This window comes from Agelaius phoeniceus, chromosome 6 (assembly GCF_051311805.1).
Source record: "Agelaius phoeniceus isolate bAgePho1 chromosome 6, bAgePho1.hap1, whole genome shotgun sequence".
NCBI classification, from domain to species: domain Eukaryota; kingdom Metazoa; phylum Chordata; class Aves; order Passeriformes; family Icteridae; genus Agelaius; species Agelaius phoeniceus.
This window is the reverse complement of record NC_135270.1, coordinates 37,581,143-37,598,616: the sequence shown is the minus strand read 5'-3', so window position 1 is coordinate 37,598,616 and position 17,474 is coordinate 37,581,143. Positions and strand designations below refer to the sequence as shown.

General features: G+C 37.2%; 1 protein-coding gene across 4 annotated transcripts in view; it reads right to left on the bottom strand.

The window, feature by feature from the left end:
• AKAP6 (A-kinase anchoring protein 6) overlaps positions 1-17,474 on the bottom strand; it is a 257,459-nt gene that overhangs the window by 210,038 nt on the left and 29,947 nt on the right. For all 4 annotated transcript variants that reach the window (XM_077180435.1, XM_077180434.1, XM_077180437.1 and 1 more), the window contains exon 2: positions 638-995. In XM_077180435.1, the coding sequence (XP_077036550.1) occupies positions 638-952 (315 nt within the window). In that variant the 5' untranslated portion in view covers positions 953-995. The remainder of the gene's footprint in view (positions 1-637; positions 996-17,474) is intronic.

Genomic DNA, 17,474 nt, shown 5'->3' with positions numbered 1-17,474 from the left:
TAAAATAAACACAAATAAAATACCACTGCACTGAGTGTGAAGGAAGACTGTGTTCACATAAACAGGCTTCAGAATGCAACTCTGAAGACAGCTCACTCTGAAGAGATAACATTTGTGCTATTTTTGGAGACTGCTACCCTCAAAAGCATGCTTCATCTGCTGCAGCAAACCAGGCCATGCAAATGAACATACACTTAAGGTCCCAGGCATTAACTATTTGAATTTTGCCTTGAATTTCAAATGAGTGGCCCCGTGTACTGGAATGCTGGGAATTTTATTGGAATTTCATTTGGGAGTTTTGGGTACAGAAGCCCTTTAAAATCAGTGGGAATATTTCTGGGCACTTGTGAGATGTCCAGTCAGGTTACTGATAATGTCTTATTGCTTGCTTTTGGAGTATGAACACGTTCATGAATATGGTTATGACTGTTGAATTAAGCGATGAGCAAATAACATTGCAAAAAATCTGATAATGGAGTAGTTTCTATTATCTCCCTTAAAAGGATTTATTCCCTTTTTAACCCAGGCTGTCAGATATGCTTCAGCAGTTAGGAAAAGCCCTTCTGTTGATTTTACTGACAGCAGAGTTGAATGAGACCCCTTCCCTGAGAAGCATGTGATACAAACCCCATCATACCTTCAGCTGCACCAGATGCACATCCACGTGCTTGCTGTCCGAGTCCTGCTGGACAGAGTAGGTCAGGTCCCGCACCCTCTCGGACGTCACCCGCAGCCAGGTCTCAATCTCTGGCAAGTGGAGAACAATCTTCCAGTCAGCCCCAGTGTGCAGAGGAGGGGGCTTCTCATACTGCTGGCCACAGTCAAGGTCCTTCATGACATCTCCTTCCCCTTCCTGTTCCACCGTAGGAGTCATGTTTATGAGCATGGGAGAGGCATCAGATGGCATGGGATCCAGTTCTTGTGTCCTCATGGGAGAAAGTGCTACATCCATGGCTAGCGTGTCAAAGCCTAAACCATACTTCTTTCAAAACCAGCTGCAAAGATAAAAAGAAAACACACCGCTGTTTTGAGACCGAATTCAGCAACAAAATGCTCAGAGACAAGGAGTAAATGATAATGCCTGAGATGTATTGCATACCTAAATAAATTCTTCCCCTTAAAAATCTATACTCAAGTTCAAGACCAAATAGATTTTTTCGAAATAACTTTGCTGATTTGAACATCGTCTTTGTACGAGTAAAGTAACTACTATTGCATTTCTCTCATTGTAATTTCCAATTGTAATTTCCCATTTCATTTCCAATCACCTTGGAAATTACAGTTTTCATTAATGAAAATATGTTCTGATTTTTTACAACTGTAACATAAATAAATGAACATTGACAAAGTCAGCAGAACTTTACTGAACTCCACAAGTTAATACAAGACTGGTATCCATAAACTAGTACATATTGGAACATGTTCCTTGGCCTGAAATTTAAGACTAAAAACAGAATATTTCAAGATTTAAATAAATTTCCCTACTGTCCACTCAACTATTGATCATGTACAACAAATTTTGCACAGAAACTTGAAGCAATTATTGAGGATACTTGGTTGATTTCTTGATTTTCCTTTTGAACTTTAAATTCTACTAGTTTTGTTAGATTGAGAACTGTTGCAATAAGCAACAATTCTAACAAAGCATAGATGTAATAATTCCCAAGGTCAAAACATGTACCTAAAATTAAAACATCATTTAACAAAGTGGCTTTACGAAAGGCCAAATGCTGTGTCATCAATATACACTTATGAGATCCATTGAAAAAAGTAAATAACTAAAACATTTTACTTTGTACTTCTTCCTCTGTATGTTCTAGTTATGTGTGTACTACACATGAAGAAGGCTGCCATAAAATCTATGCATAAAAAAAAGGAAAAAAAAAACCAAAACCCACAAAACCAAAAACAAACCAAAAAATAACCCCAAACAAGTTTATTTATTTAATATAAAATCTCTAAGATTGTAGGAAAAAACAGACTTTTCACTGTTCAATCAACACTGTGACTACTGAGTTATATTCGTAAATATTTCATGGGGAGTCTCAGTATTCAGAGACTATTCCTGCAGGCAGTGAGAGTACCAAAGTATCTAGTCACAATTTCACTTGTCGTAACCAGAAAGGACCAAAAAATTATATTTTGTCTTAATTTGATTTTATTTTCTACCCTGCCACTACTTAGTAAATCAGTGTCTGCATATCTATCACGCTCACAAAACAGTATGTTAAAGTTATACTAAATTTTAACACTAAATATAAATTCGGCACTTCAGGACAAAATTTTCTATCGGTGCAATCAAGCAAAGGAAATGAAAGAAGAATCCTAATATTCTCATGGCCTGCTTACAATTTTCAACTCTTTTAGCTCAAATTTTGAAAAAATTATTAATTAAATGGTGTTAAATAAGAAGTTCTGCAGCAAAGGTGGGTGCAAGTAACAATTCAGGGTGCTGAGTATTTTCTAAGTTCATCTCTACATTACCTATTTTTCAGCTTAAACTCTGTTGCTATAAGTACTCAACATAAATTGTTCGAAAAAAATCAGTGTAATAACATTTTTGTCTGAGACATTGCTGATCATAGCCCCAGTTCTAAAAGCACAGAATTCACCCAACAGCTGAACCTATCTCAACATTTTAAACATATTCTTCACATTATTTCCTCCTGAAAGTGAAAGTTTGGTGAAACACACGTGGTCCTTATTTCTGCATGTTTACTGTTAAACATGCCTACCACAGAAACAGCTGTGAATCACTAAACGATACCAAAGCACAGGAAGAGTAGTGCTTGCTTCCTAGTTTTTTCACAAAAAAAAAACCCCAACAAACCAAAACAAAACAACCCTGGCACTCTTGCAGAGTTTTTCAGTATGACTCAGCTCTAGTGAGGACATTAAAGCAATTAGCAAAGAGAAATGAAAACATGCTCCTGCAGAAGCAAACAAAAGCTGCTCCATGCTGCATGCAGAGCACTTCCAGCTTTCATGCACTGAGTGGGCAATTAGCAACCATTAGGAACCTGCTGACCTGGTTTTTGTTACGGTGTGCTCGACTCTGTAAGAGTGGCTCTCCAGCATTACAGCTAATGCCTCCTTAATCCTAGCACCTCTTACACTCAAGTCCTTTGCATTCTTCCCTTTCTGCCAGATCACAAGTTGCAACACTTCAATTACGAATACGGGGAGAAATTTTTAAATAAATAATTCTTTTCATCTTCTTAAAAAATTATACAAAAGTAACAAAATGCACTGCGGATGCTAATTAGCAAGGTCGGCGAAAGCTTTAAAAAGCTCACAAATGCCTGAAAGGCTAAACTTGCAGCTAAAAATGACTGAATCCAAACACTAGGACACAGATTTCTTTATATTGATTCTTGCAGGACAAAAAGGCATCATCATCCAACGGTGCTGCGAGAAAGGACAACCGGAAGGTTCATCCTGCGCCCTCCGAGAACACGGGAGCGAGGGAGGGCGGCCGCTCTGGAGCTCCGAGAGCCGGCGGAGAAAGCGAAAGCCCCGCGTCCCTCCCGTCCCCAGCTCCGCCCGCGCTGACACGGCCCGGGAGCGCCCGGCCCCGCGCTCGGCACGCCCTGGGTACCGACCGGAACCAGGGAAATCCCCCGCGCGGAGGGGCTTTTGCTAAATGCTGATGGTGGAGTACCAAATAGCAAACAAGGCCCGGCAGCAACAGCCAACCTCATAGACACATCTATTTTATGCAATTCAGGAGGTATAAAACTTGCCGAAACGCTCTGGGATCAGAAGTAGGTTGTGCTAGAAAAAATAAACAATACTTTGGGCTCCTATATTGATATTTTAAGTGACTGATTTAAATGCTGGCCTTAAATTTGGTTACGTTTCTGGAGTATTTTGTTTTTTCCAGATTGTGTGACAAAATATACAAATAGTGAATTGCAAACCACTACAATAAGTGTTGGAACACATATCAAAACTGAATAATTTTTTTTCGAGGTGATCTTTATACCTTGCAATTTTATTTTTTTTTAATGAGGTAAAGAAGGAATTATTTTCCTTCTAAGCAGGACCTTATCACTCCAAAATGTTTTTTTTATAAAACTCAAAAGCTATGCTCAGTCTCATTTTCTGCATCACAAAACCCTGGTAGCATCAATGACAGTTTTAGGTGGGCAAGGCCTACTAAATCACATCCCAGCTTGTTTCTAAGTCAAACCTCTTCTGTACCCAGAAGAGTTATACAAACCAGCTGATTTTAAATTTGCAGGTGAACAGATGAAAATGCAATGTCAAATGTCCTGACCAATAAAAAATTCCATCTTTCAACATGTGTAGGGCATAACCTTTTTTTCGTCATCACACTCAGACTGAGAGTTATGATGCCATTATTTCTAAAAAATACTCCTCCAATTATTTATTTCTGCCACTTCAAAAGCTACTGTTTCAGTCTGCTGAGGGGCACAATTAAGAACTATATAACACAGCCACCACAGCTTGCATTCCTTCTGGTGGGAGAAAAAAAATAGATGAATTGAACATATTTTTTTGCCTTGCGTTAATTCTTCATATACAGTTTTACATTGCCATGGATCCCTGTATAAAAGGTGAGAGATCCTGTGTAAGCACATGCACACATATGCTTTCTATCTTCATCTTCAGTAAGTGCATTACACCAAGCAGATGGCTGATTACCTTCCACTAATCACACAGACAATCTCACTTTCCCCTGCTTTTCTGCTCAGTCAGATGCTAACACTCTTGCACAAAACATACAATGTCTGTGTCAACCATAATAAAGTTTATCAATCACCACAAGCCTTGGAAGGCTTCTCGCACTCATTCTGCTCCCCAGTTGTTCACATTTCCCTTGTTTATAAATTGCAGGCCACGTTCACTCTGCCAGCATCAGATCATCCACCCTTTCCTCCAGCAGCAGTTAGCTCCTGTCAAACAAAGCATCATTAAGCATTTTAAGCCATGGAGTAGTCCAGTCATTGATCAGTGGTGCAGACACTGGGCCCAATGAATGTTAATGAGCTCTAATTTCCCTTACTGTCACATATTGTTAAAATCAGCCGCAATCACTATACAGCCACCTGTCTGTCACGTAAATAATTTATTGCAATCCCAAAAATGCCACAAAAAAACCCAGAGAAACTCCATCACTAAATAATTTTGTGTACTTGCTGGCTTTGAAATCTAATGATGTAAATTTTAACATCAGATTTAACGCGCTCATTGATGCTGAATTTTCTTGAATAGATACAGTGAAAACAAATGTCTCACACAGACAAGTTACGTTATAATGTCTTTTCCATTTCAGTAGTCTCAGGAATTCTCTGCCAAGTTTAAGGCTCATTATACTTTTCCTTGAAAATGTAATCAACTGTATCAACTACAAAGATAAATTATGTCAGTGCACAAAAAACCCGAAATATATCATGTCAGTTACACAGAGAGCAAATTGAATTTAATATCACATGCTACACTGATCTTGTTGCTGATTTCTTATATGATTTAAGAAGTAAAAAGCTTTGCAATAACTGAATTCTAATGGACCCAGTTTAGGTTTTCTCTTCATATCATGCCTAGTGAATGTGTTTCAGAAATACCTCTTTGCAATTATCCTATGATTATATTTAAAATTCTGACCAAACTGGACAATTTTTAATTTAGGACTGCTTGGCCTCCTATTTCATATATGACACTCTTAGAAAGTACATCTGATAGGGAACAGGATGATGCCTTGATTCCTTCAGGATATAGACCAGAGAGGCTTGCACAGTAATTCCAGTATTAAACATAAACACTAACATGAATCACGATTACAGTTTTTAATGTGACTGACTTAAAGTTCATTAAAAAGTATGCCCCCAAGCCTTTAATGGCAGCAAAGCCAAACCATCAAATTTTAACTGAGGAAATCCAACCATGGATGTTCAAGTTCCTGATTATGTGAATAAATCAGAATTTTAGCAGAATGACCCAACAGAATCTTAGTTATTTACTGTTTCTTTTTCTAATATGAGGTGAAGGAAAATGTGGAACTCAAAGGCAAGTGTTCAGCCAGAAACTGGAAATTATTGTGGCAAATCAGGGAAAGTGGAAATTCTACTAGAGGATTTAGCAAAGGATCTGTATGAAAGTGATGGCCTAGCAGGAGAGACTGTGAAACAAACCAACACAGCCCATAAGGTCCAGGCATTTCATACCCAGGCAATCTCCAAGAAGCCAGGGGTAAAACAGGCAAATTGCTGGTTGTGGTGTGCATGACCTTCTCTTTGGAACTGCTTTGGTTCTTAGGATATCAGATTGCAAAGAAAGGTTCTGCAGATCCCTTCACGTGATGTTTATGCCATGAAAACTTGTAGAAACTGTAGCAGAATGAGGCAACACCATTTTTTAGAAGACGACCCTCCCCTCCTGTTCCTGAAAAGCATACTACTGGTGTATTCCAACAAAATGCTTTTGACAAGATTCAGTGCCAAAGGCTAAATGAGTCTAAATAGCCATAGCATAAGAAGGAAGGTCCTTGCATGGACAATTAATGAAAACAGTAAACAGTGGAACGGAAGAGCAAATGCAGATCACAAGCAGGGTTTCACAGAAACCTCTGCTAAGCACTATGTTCTCAATAAACAGATTAATGACCTGAAAAATGGGTGAAAAATCAAGTGGAAAAGGTTTGTAGGAGGTATTGGGGCAAATATCAACTCTAAGTAAATGAAAGATGTCACAAGGCAAAAAAATTGAGCAATAACATATAAGACTAAACTTCTAAAGACAAATATTAAGTTATGTATATGAAAAAGAAAAAACAATCCAACCACAGAAAAGGTGAAGTCTTGCCTGAAAGTGCATTAAATTTATCTGCTTCTAGCTCATATAATTTTATGTTCTCACTTATAAAAAAGCAGGGAGGCTAGCTGGAAATGATCCCACTAGATGACTGCCATGAGGCACATCAGAAAAAATTCTACACTACAACATTGAAAACAATTGTGTAGTGCCAGACTCATAGAGACAGAGAAATGTATTCAGAGAGTCAAGCATATTGTGATGAGCAGTTGTGTTTCCTGGTCTTTCTAACTCAGTACAGGTTTGCCCTTCAGTGAGTAACAGTGTCTGGGAGATGATGTGCTACAAAGAGATTAGCATTAAAATGGACAAAGACAAATTAGCTGCTTCATATTAACTCATCATTACTTCAACATCCTTTATTAGCTAACTGCTCTACACCATCTTGGGCCTGTGTTGTCCTAATTTTCTCTCCAAAAAGCCATCAGTACATAGAGGCAATTTTTATACACTGATGTTTCAGCACACATTTGAGTGGTTTTTTGTTGTGGTTTTTTTTTTGATTTGCACATTTGGGCAGGTTGTTTTAGCTTTCCTGGATAAAGTCATTTTTGTCATTCTAGTGGCTAAGAGTGAGCAAAGTACTTGCAAATATAAAATAATTTTTCCCTTCAGCTACAAAAGTCAGATGGTGAAGGATGCATAATAACTACTCTAGCAAGAAGATGGTGTCTTGTTCCAAAATTTTTCTCCGAAGAGATAGTGTGAAACATCTTTTAAATTGGAAGATAGCAAAATCAAGATTAGGCTTGGCCAAACATTAATCTGGATTTAAAATGGTCTTTCAGTATAGACAGAGGCAGTGAGATATAAGTGAGAACATTGTGAGCTGTTTCTCCTATCACAGCAGAATGAAAGAAACTGGTGCAACTCTCAGCTCAAAGTTAGGGCAAAGAAAAATAATGTTTCACTTCAATTTCACACTCTAGTTTCATTGCAAATAAATGCTAATCACTTAGGAGAAATCTTAACATTTTTTTCTGGGAAAATTTTCCAGGGGCTAAATGAGCTTATTCCTTTTAATTAGGGAAGCTGCTTATAAGAAATTAATTACATGTATCAAGGAGCAATATGACCTCATAATAGATCAGATAAGAACTTTCTCACATGTATTCTACAAAGTCTGTCAGCCACAGCCAATGTCTCACTGCCTTCCAAGTCTTACATCTTTCTCTAGCAGAAAGACCATAATTTCAGCTTCTTCCTTAAATATGTTACAGGTACTGCAATAGTGGATGTTCTGTCAATCAGTACAAATGTTATTAAAAAAAACAAAACCAAACCAACAGCAATCTACCTGCAGAATTCTTCAGGGCACAACATTAATACATCAGACCCAACAGTGCAACTCAAGGTACTTAAATTTCCCCAGCCCCAGTCCTAATGATAAATAAATCAAAATAGCCACAAGACATGCCATCATTTCTGAAACTAGTTTTGTTACATTAAATTTTTAAAAAATTATTATAATAAATGTATAATTTTGAAGAAACTGCTACTTTTTAGAATTATGGACAAGGCAGATGCTGAGACCAGAGAGCCCTTGTGAAAATCAGTGTTCTGTGTAATATGAGACACAACACTCTGTGACTAACTGCCCCTGTAAATTCTCACTATCATGTAAGGTTTAACTATAAAAAATTTAGCTGTTCAGTATAATATTTTCTCAGGTCTTCTTTAAAAGAACACCAAAGCAATTGCTTTTTTTCTCAGTTTGGGGATTCACAGAAATAGACCAAGTTCTTGGACCAGAAGCTGTTTTATTGTACTGAGTCATGCTCATGAAAGGTTCTGCTATGTTGTTTTGGTTCATGGTAGTGCCTCATGTCAGTAACACACTATCAAATGTGTGCATGCCATTTGTTTCAGACATTCAGCTATCACAGTAATAGTGCAGTGTAAAATAGTTTCTTTATTTTGGGGATTAATTTCTAATATACATTAAAATACTTGTGTACTACAAGGATGACCCATGGCTTCAGTAGCTATTCTGCAAATTCTTTCCTCCTCAATCATGATGTGGATAAAATCCTGCCACTTCATGTTGATTTACTGGTCAGCTAAAAATAGATATCTAGTCCTGTTGTGTAATCAGTCAATTGACCACAACACACAAAATTAAGACACAAATGTTTTTACCCTTTTAAGTAGTTCTCATATATTACACTGCGTTCATCTGTCATAAATTTGGTCAGGTACACCAAAATTAGGTTAAATTAGAAGAGGAAAAAAAAATTTTGATGGTTCTGAAAATTCATGGTACAAAATTATTTCTTCAAACCTTAACCAGTTAAAAGATATTAACATAAATTAACAATCCCCAAACTGCCAACTGCTGTGAGTAAAAATTTTGGTTTAAAGATACCCACAGTTACAAATTTTTAAGTAGGATAAAACTCTTTACTTCCTAAAGGCAAGCACAAGAAGGAAAAGTCAGTACTATTCAGCATAACCTATAAAATTGTAAGGTTGTTTTCATTGTTTGCACAGTGTCTTGTTATCATGGGAAGCACCTGCCTCCATTCTAAGGCTTTCCATGGTGGATTGGATGCTACTATAACTGTACTTAAGAAATGACACAAGAACTCTAGAAAATATGGCTAGAATGAGGAGAGGGAAGGGAAGGGGAAGGATATAGATTTAAGGCTCAGTGTCTCACTACAGGGAACAAGGACTCTGCATAGGAATTCTACCTACTCCAGGTAGCTTTTTTCTTTCTTCCTGCCTTCCTCAATGATTTCGACTCTTATTCTATGACAACAGGACAAAGAGACACCCATATACAGAAACTTCTTTGTAAGATCAAACAGATAAGATGGTGAAGAGATCACCTTACAAAACTAAAAACCATCTCCAAGATGACCTTGCACAATGGGTCCTGACCAAACTGCAGTACAAGAACAGATATCACAGAACCTGACCACCTGCACAGTAGGTTGCAACTTGATTTTTATAGTAATCTGTGGGCTGGAATTGAAGAGAAAGATGTCAGGCTACAGCTACAGAAGCTACTCGTATGTGAGAATAAGCAGGTTTGGATATTTCTGATTCAGATCCTTGAATCCCTGTAACTTGGAAAACATTGCCTTTGTTTTCTGCCTCATTATGACTGGGCTACACAATGTCCTGCTGCACAATGACAATGTGCAGTCAGCTAAGGTTGTTCATTTTGGTTTGTTGGTTTTTTCTCCTGATATAAAAATACACGTAGCATCATGTTCTGAGACTTCTCTGAATGCTTTCAAGCACAGAAGATTCTCCTGGGAATGTAACTGAGAATTTATATTAAATTTTCCAGGACCAGAAATAATTATACTCAGTAAATAGGATCTTAAGATACCTCTTTCTTCATAAGAGTAGCTCAAGAATGACAGATCTTACCCCATCTGCTGCCACCAGCAGGTGATATTTGCACCAGCACATTTTATGAATAAAAGAGCTGCAAACTCCCCCTTCCCCATGTATATATATATGGTGTACACTTTTAGTCAATCTGCACAACTCACATAATTCTCTTATTATTTTCAGAATTGTACTGAACAAGTTAACAATATTAATTAAACATTAAAATTAACAGAGATGCCATAAAACAGTCCACAGGAGGTCCATTAATCTGCTATGCAAATGACATTTTAGATCAAGCACCTAAAAAACCAACAGAATCTCAACACTTAGTGAAAAACTGAAATAATTGTATGAACTGGTGTTTTTGTTTGGTTACATTTCAAGTCAGTATATATATGTGTATATATATGTAAATAAAATCACTGCTATTTCCAGTTCAGCAACTTTTCCATCCTACTACCAATTATGTGCAAAGGGAATGAAAAAGGTAAACTATAAATGGGCAGAATGGAGAAATAGTCACTTATCCAGAAGTAACAGCAATTGTTGCCCATGTTATTATTTAAAGTTTTATTCTATATTTTCTTGTTCTGTTTGACCTTCAAATTTTGTACATTAAAAAACTGTCCATTATGATGAAATAACACCTAATTCCAAAAACACAGTTATGTCAGTTTTTTGAACATACTGTTACAAGTCAATCATGTCTTCAATTTATGGGGTATTTTTTAGTTATAATTTTTGCTCAGGAAAAGCAAGTTAAATTGGCAAAATTTGTTCAGACACCTGTGTAAACATACAGCTGTGAACTGTATGCATGCAGGATATTTTATTCTTCCAGAAAAAAACTTATTATGGAAAAATGCTAAAAGGTAGAAAAATAATGCACAGTCATTTCAGAACTGTATGTATGGTACATGCAGATGTATGGTAATGATTGCAATCTCAGATGCAATTTCAATAATAATTTTTTAAGCATCAAATGATTGAATTTATAAAAATTCATGCCATTCTCTATGTGCTTTCCAACCTTAAACAGCAAATTCTGTATTGAAAATACTATGCATCTGTTTATGCTCTATGTGGGTTTTAGTCTGGAAACTGGGATTGAAATTCCATGAGACTTCCACTGCTTTTTAGGTTTGAAATGTTCACAAAATAGCATTTCTTCCATGACACTTATTTGTTCCTGAACTAAACCAAGGAATTTGGAGGTGAGTAAAAGGCTTAGAAACCCACTAAAAAGTTCAAAACATGTTAAACTGTTTTCTCAAGGCTGTTCTGAAATAGTTCTTGGAGAGTTTCAATTTAGTTATTTGCTGTTGCCAACCTGTGATGCACTAAACCAAGCAGCTGTGATGACTGCAGTAACACAACGAACATGGGTTTTCAGCATAAGTAAAAATACTGAATTTTTGCCTGAAAACTCAAGTTTTTGTTCAGACAGATGGAAAAACAAACATGATTTTACAGAACCTACAGCTACCTGAAATTTCAGGATCATCACTTGGGAATGCTCAGACTTCAATTCCAACAACTGCATTAAAAGAAGTTTAAAAAAGTAGAATTAAACTGCAACAACTGAGCAAGCTTCACTCAAAGCACCTCATAAAGTTCTGTTTAAGGTGCTTTCTTTCAGAGTAGATGCCAGTTCCTAGAAGTAGCAGGATTTAGAGCTCTTGCTTAAAAATACCTGCAGCCACTTGTGAATAGAGGAGGAACTACTCCACCACTTTTTCTTTCCAAATACAAAATGGTTTTATCCAGGCATAACACTTCACATTTAGTAAATGTGATTTATTTTTGTGTGGCAAGTGGTCAAGTATTCAGTAAATAGTTCAGTTGCAAAGAAAATAGAGGAAAACCATTATTCTGCTTGCTTGTTCTTCATATGGAACTGGAGGAAAACCTTCACAAAATTCTGAATTGCACAGCATGTGTGACTGTTCTTATTAGGATAAAAGACATTTCTCTCCTTTCAGATTTGTAAACCCCAGTCAGGGATAGGTCTTTGGGAACCTGATCTAGCAGGTAGAAAATGCAATATATGTCCAAATTTAATTCAGAAAAAGTGTGTTTCGTCAAAAATTTTTAATGACACAATCTCTGCTCTGTTTAACCATCTGTTAAATTCCAATTTACATGTGTTATTCTACTTTCATGATATACACACATGGGATTACTAACTTGAAGTACATTCTGACCAGCCATAGAGCATGCAAAATGGCAAAAAGTCTCAGAATTAACAGCCTTATCTTTTCTTCTGCTGAAATATCCACTTTCTTCAAGACTAACAGTCCAGAGGTGCACTTTCACTTATTCAAAGACATATAGTTTATAAATTATTACACCAGTTCCTCTTTCATGCCAGTGGGTGACTTCAGTGCATTGCAGGTATAGTAAAAGTCTGTAGAAACAGACCTAGATGAAACCAAAGCAGTAAAGAAAATTATCTTACTAAACACCATTGGATTTGCACATTTCATTCATCCCACCACTAAACCAGTCCATGGAGCGGAATTTCTTTGGATCTTTCTTTTTTATCTTTCTTTTCTCCTGGACATTTACACTTCTGAGAAATAGAGACAAGAATTCAAATAAATAGCAATATTACTCAAAACCAACCATAACTACGTTTCAACAAGTTAGTGTAAGATCCCACCTAAATATAAATGATAAAATATATATATATGTATGTATTGCCATTATAACATGAAAATGCAATAGTCAAAATTATTGATTTAAATACACCTAACAGTTAACACTGATTGGAACATATTTTTTGCACTAAAACATGTCTCCTACATTGTACAAAAGTAGCCTGACAGGTTTAACAAGGAAAGAGACAATCTATGAAACACATTTGTGTCCATTCTGTTCCGCTGCTCTGGTGAGACCCCACCTGCAGTGCTGCATCAGCTCTGGGGTCCCAGCAGAGGAAGGACAAGGAGCTGCTGGAGTGACTCCAGAGGAGGGCCACCAAGATGATCAGAGGGACAGAGCATGTCTCCTGTAAGGAAAGGCTGAGACAATTTGGGTTGTGCAGCTGGGAGAAAAGAAGGCAGCAGCATGACCTAATTGCAGCCTTGCAGTACGTGAGGGGAGCTACAAAATGGAGAGGGACTTTTTACAAGGCTGTGTAGTGATACAAAAGGGAATGGCTTCAAAGTGGAAGAGAACAGGATAAACTAGATATTAGGAGGAAATTCTTTACTGTGAGGGGGATGAGGCCCTGGCCAGGTCACCCAGAGAAGCTGTGGACAGTCCATCCCTGGAAGCATTCAAGGCCAGGCTGGGTGTGGCTCTGAGCAACCTTATCTAGCAGAAGGTGTCCCTGTCCATGGGAAGGAGCTAGAGGACCAATAGCTGTCCCTTCTAACTCAGGCTATTCTATGATTGTTTTTAAGTCTGTTTTGATAAAAATGGCTTCATGTTGGTCATTTCACTTTCAGGACTATGTTCCCTTCAAGCAGAAAAAAGTAACACATCAAACATTGGTTAGGTGCTTGAGCAGAGAAGTAGTAAAGATACAAACTCCAAAAATAAGTTTAAAAAAACAACAAAAGTGGTCTAGCTCATAAACTCAGAAAAGATTGTGATGAGCTTCAGTTATTCTAGAGCCTAGTGACTGAATTGATGGACTGGGATATTCCATCTGTCAGAAAGTGTCAGGAGAAACAGTGGAAAATGCTAGAAATGTCTGTGTTCCCAGCAGCTGTGGAATTAAATGCTATCTATAGAGCCCACTACAAATGATAACATTTTTTCTAGAAAAATCTTGAAATCTGTGAAAAGCTAAGAGGGAGAGAAGGAGGGAGGGAGGGAGGGAGGGAGGGAGGGTTTGCTGGGAAGATAATTTCCTCTGCAGTTGCCAACACAGTTAAGATGACATGGATATTTTCTGCATCACTCTTCTAATTGGTAACTACACCCCTTGAATGTTTTAAACAGAAACAGATGTTTCTGTCTTAAAATTGTTTTGCAAAGCAAAAGGGAAACAGAACCATGGATGAGTGGATCTGTTGGTCTTTTATGTTCAGAAGAATTGATTTTGCAAGGATTACAAATACTTCTTTGTGGAATGCAAACTGTGATAGCTTAAAAACTCCTCTGAGCTTTGAACAATAATTTATATAGGATAATGTAATAAGATAATTGTCCTTCCCAAGCTTGTTCTTCCATTCACTGATAAACACTTTTAGGAGGAACAAATTATATTAGGAGATGGAACATATCATAGGAAGATAGTTACATGGTAAATATTTTCCTGCTCTAGTGCTGCCATTCACTCTCTCTATTGTGTAGATGAAGAACAAACCATGTCAGACACCTTCTCTCTACTGCTCATTCTGCATTTATTGAATTAGTAAATCACCTCCCTATAGCTCTGTTTCCATTCTTTGATGAGCAAATTCCTCAGGCCAATAACACTTTTCAGTATACACCAGAGGCAACAAAGTGCAGCCCCATTGATATCTTGGAATTTTAGGCATTAAAGGCTGTAAACAGTAACTTAGAATGAAGGGAAAGGCAAAGTAAAATGCACTGTGGATATACAAGCCTTACACAGCACAGGGTTTTCTTCAAGACTGGTGCAAGCAAATTTAGGTGTTTCCTTTTCTGTAGTCCCAAGAAAGTACCAGAACTGCAAAATCATTTCTAGATTTACTTGATACTTTAATTTACTCATGTTCACTGCCCTGTCCTTTTTAGCCATTCCATGATCCTGCATGTTTATCTTCCTTTGTTCTTTGAGGGGCACATGTAAGGGCATTATGATCTCCTCCTTGAAAGAAGATGATATTCAATACTGTACTGCAGGTAAATAATGATATCACATGCTTGTTTGTTTAACATCCCTTTATACAGGCCATAAAAATGTACATAAAAATCATTATAGTCTGCTATTCAGTAACTCTGCAATACAAAATTATTCTAAGCAGTTACTAAGTAAAGGAAAGGTCTATGAGTAAAACAATAAATAGCTTGGAAAAAAGTTCAGTCGTGGCTGCATGAAAAAAAAAGTAAAAACATGAGTGGATTTCAGAAGCAGCCCTAATATTCACTTCAAAAACAGGTTTTTGTTTGATAGATTTTTTTCATAGCCACATACATAGTTAAACTTTGTTTGTTTGTAATTATTCTGAAATTTCTCAATGTGATTTCATGCAAGTTTGGGCAACAGAGACATCCACAATTTGATTAGACTGCAGTCTCATTAAACATCTATGACTAAACAGCTTTCTACCCCTTCTCTTGTCATACTCCTTTCTAATTTAATTAACTTCTCATTCTTAAAATTAGGTTAGGTTCTTTTTAAACTCATCTACAAAACAACCTCATACTTAAGTGATTCTTAAGTAGCAGCCATTTTCCTGACCAGTATCTACCCACTAAAAATGAGAGAATTCAACTCATTTGTTCAAACACCATTGCCCAGGCCATGCCTATTCAATATCTAGGATATTAGCTATGACATAGGAGCTACAGGAAAACTGATCTTCAAGACATAGGGCAGGCAGAATACTCTAGGATGGTGCAAACCTATTCTTGGTGACAGTCCCACTCCACCAGACCTTTAAAACCTGTGTTAGGAATATCTTTCCCTTCATCACCAAGTATGAATGGTGCATATGCCAGCATCAAGCCTTGCATGACTCACCAGAAGTGTTCTGCTTGTCCATTCATGAAACAACATTAACTGAATGCAGCTGAACAGTTACCCTACAACTTACTGCTTCATCAGTAAGAAACTGTCATCCCATACATCAAAAAAGTAGCTCTAAATGCCAAGACATGCAATTCTTTTGGAGTGAACACTCTCTCTGAATGTTCTGAAATCTGGAAAAATTTGCCTTGATAGCTTATGCACCACTGTGTAACACAAACAGATAAAATAGAAATATATAATGAACTAGTAAAGTGGTTTCATTGTGTAAAAGTATCTGCATGAACAGTAACAGCATCATGAACTTCACTTTAATTTATATTTTTAAAATATAAATAGATATTCACAATGAGGATGATAGAAAAGTGGCAAAGCAAGAGGTGAACCCTGGCATTTGCTGTTGCTCTTGATGGAAGTTCAAATGCATGTTTTGTTTCAAACATCTTTGTTTTTGAAAGAATCCTTTTGGATTAACACAGCGCGCTAGTAATTGGCATTTTCTTCTGTAACACTAATGACCCTGTTTTATCTTGTTCCCACTCTTACTCAGAATTGGAACCAGCTTCTTGTCTACCAGAGAACAGAGAAAGAGGACAGTATTGAACATTAATTTTAAAAGTTAATTGAAAGAGTAACTCTTTAGAATAGTATGCTGTGACAGTCTTTGCCATTCCTCTGCTGCCCTGAATCTCTTTCTGGTTGAAAATATCTGCTCATTTTTAACAGACACAGCTGAAACGGGCCTGGAGGCAGGAGATGCACTTCTCCAGCAAGGAAAGAAACAAGGTAAAATACTGCAAGTTTTCCCATAGCAGCCTATCCACTTTCTGAGCTGATTGCTTCTATTCAGGCACATAGGCAGGGTTTCTGTGGCAAGAGTGAGGGCCTGCTAACCCCAAAGTCATGCTTACAGTGAGGAGAAGTAAACACCAATAAATCATGGAGTGTTTTTTCAATAGAAATAAAGCACACACCAAAAGAAACAAAGATGTGGCTTGCTAGCTAAGGGATCGTGGGAAGAAGCCTTTGGTGGGGAATCAGACAAGGCTGTTTTGAGTGAGATCCCACAGGGATTAGCAAGGCCCAACGCTATTTGACATTTACACCAGTGATCTGGAGGCAAAAATTAAAACACTGCTCATAATTCTTGCAGATAGACAGACTGGTGGAAAGCTAAAGAAGGACCAGTCTGGCTACAGCAAGAAGCTCCCCTGCTTTTCAGATGACTCACACTGGTGGCTAAGGTCATGCTTTCTGAAAACTAGAACAATAAACAAAATGCATTTTAATCTAAACAAATGTAGGGTTGGACACCAATGATCAAGGAGTGCAATCAATACCTAACATATGGGAGAATCCTGGGAACAGTAGGAAAAAAATAGCACTGCCTCTGAATATAAGCAATTGTGAGAATGGAATGTTGTATGGAGGTGTGGGATACACATCATAAAAAAAAAGTCAAAAAACTGGAATGTGCATGACAAAAGTCATTGAAGTAAAAAGAGAGATGGTTAAAAAGATATTCAAGTATGAAAGTTGAAGCCAGACAAGTTCAAATTATGACAGTCTCCAGAAATAAGGGCAATTAATCATGATAATCAAATTAAAGAGAAAAAAAAAAGTTGAT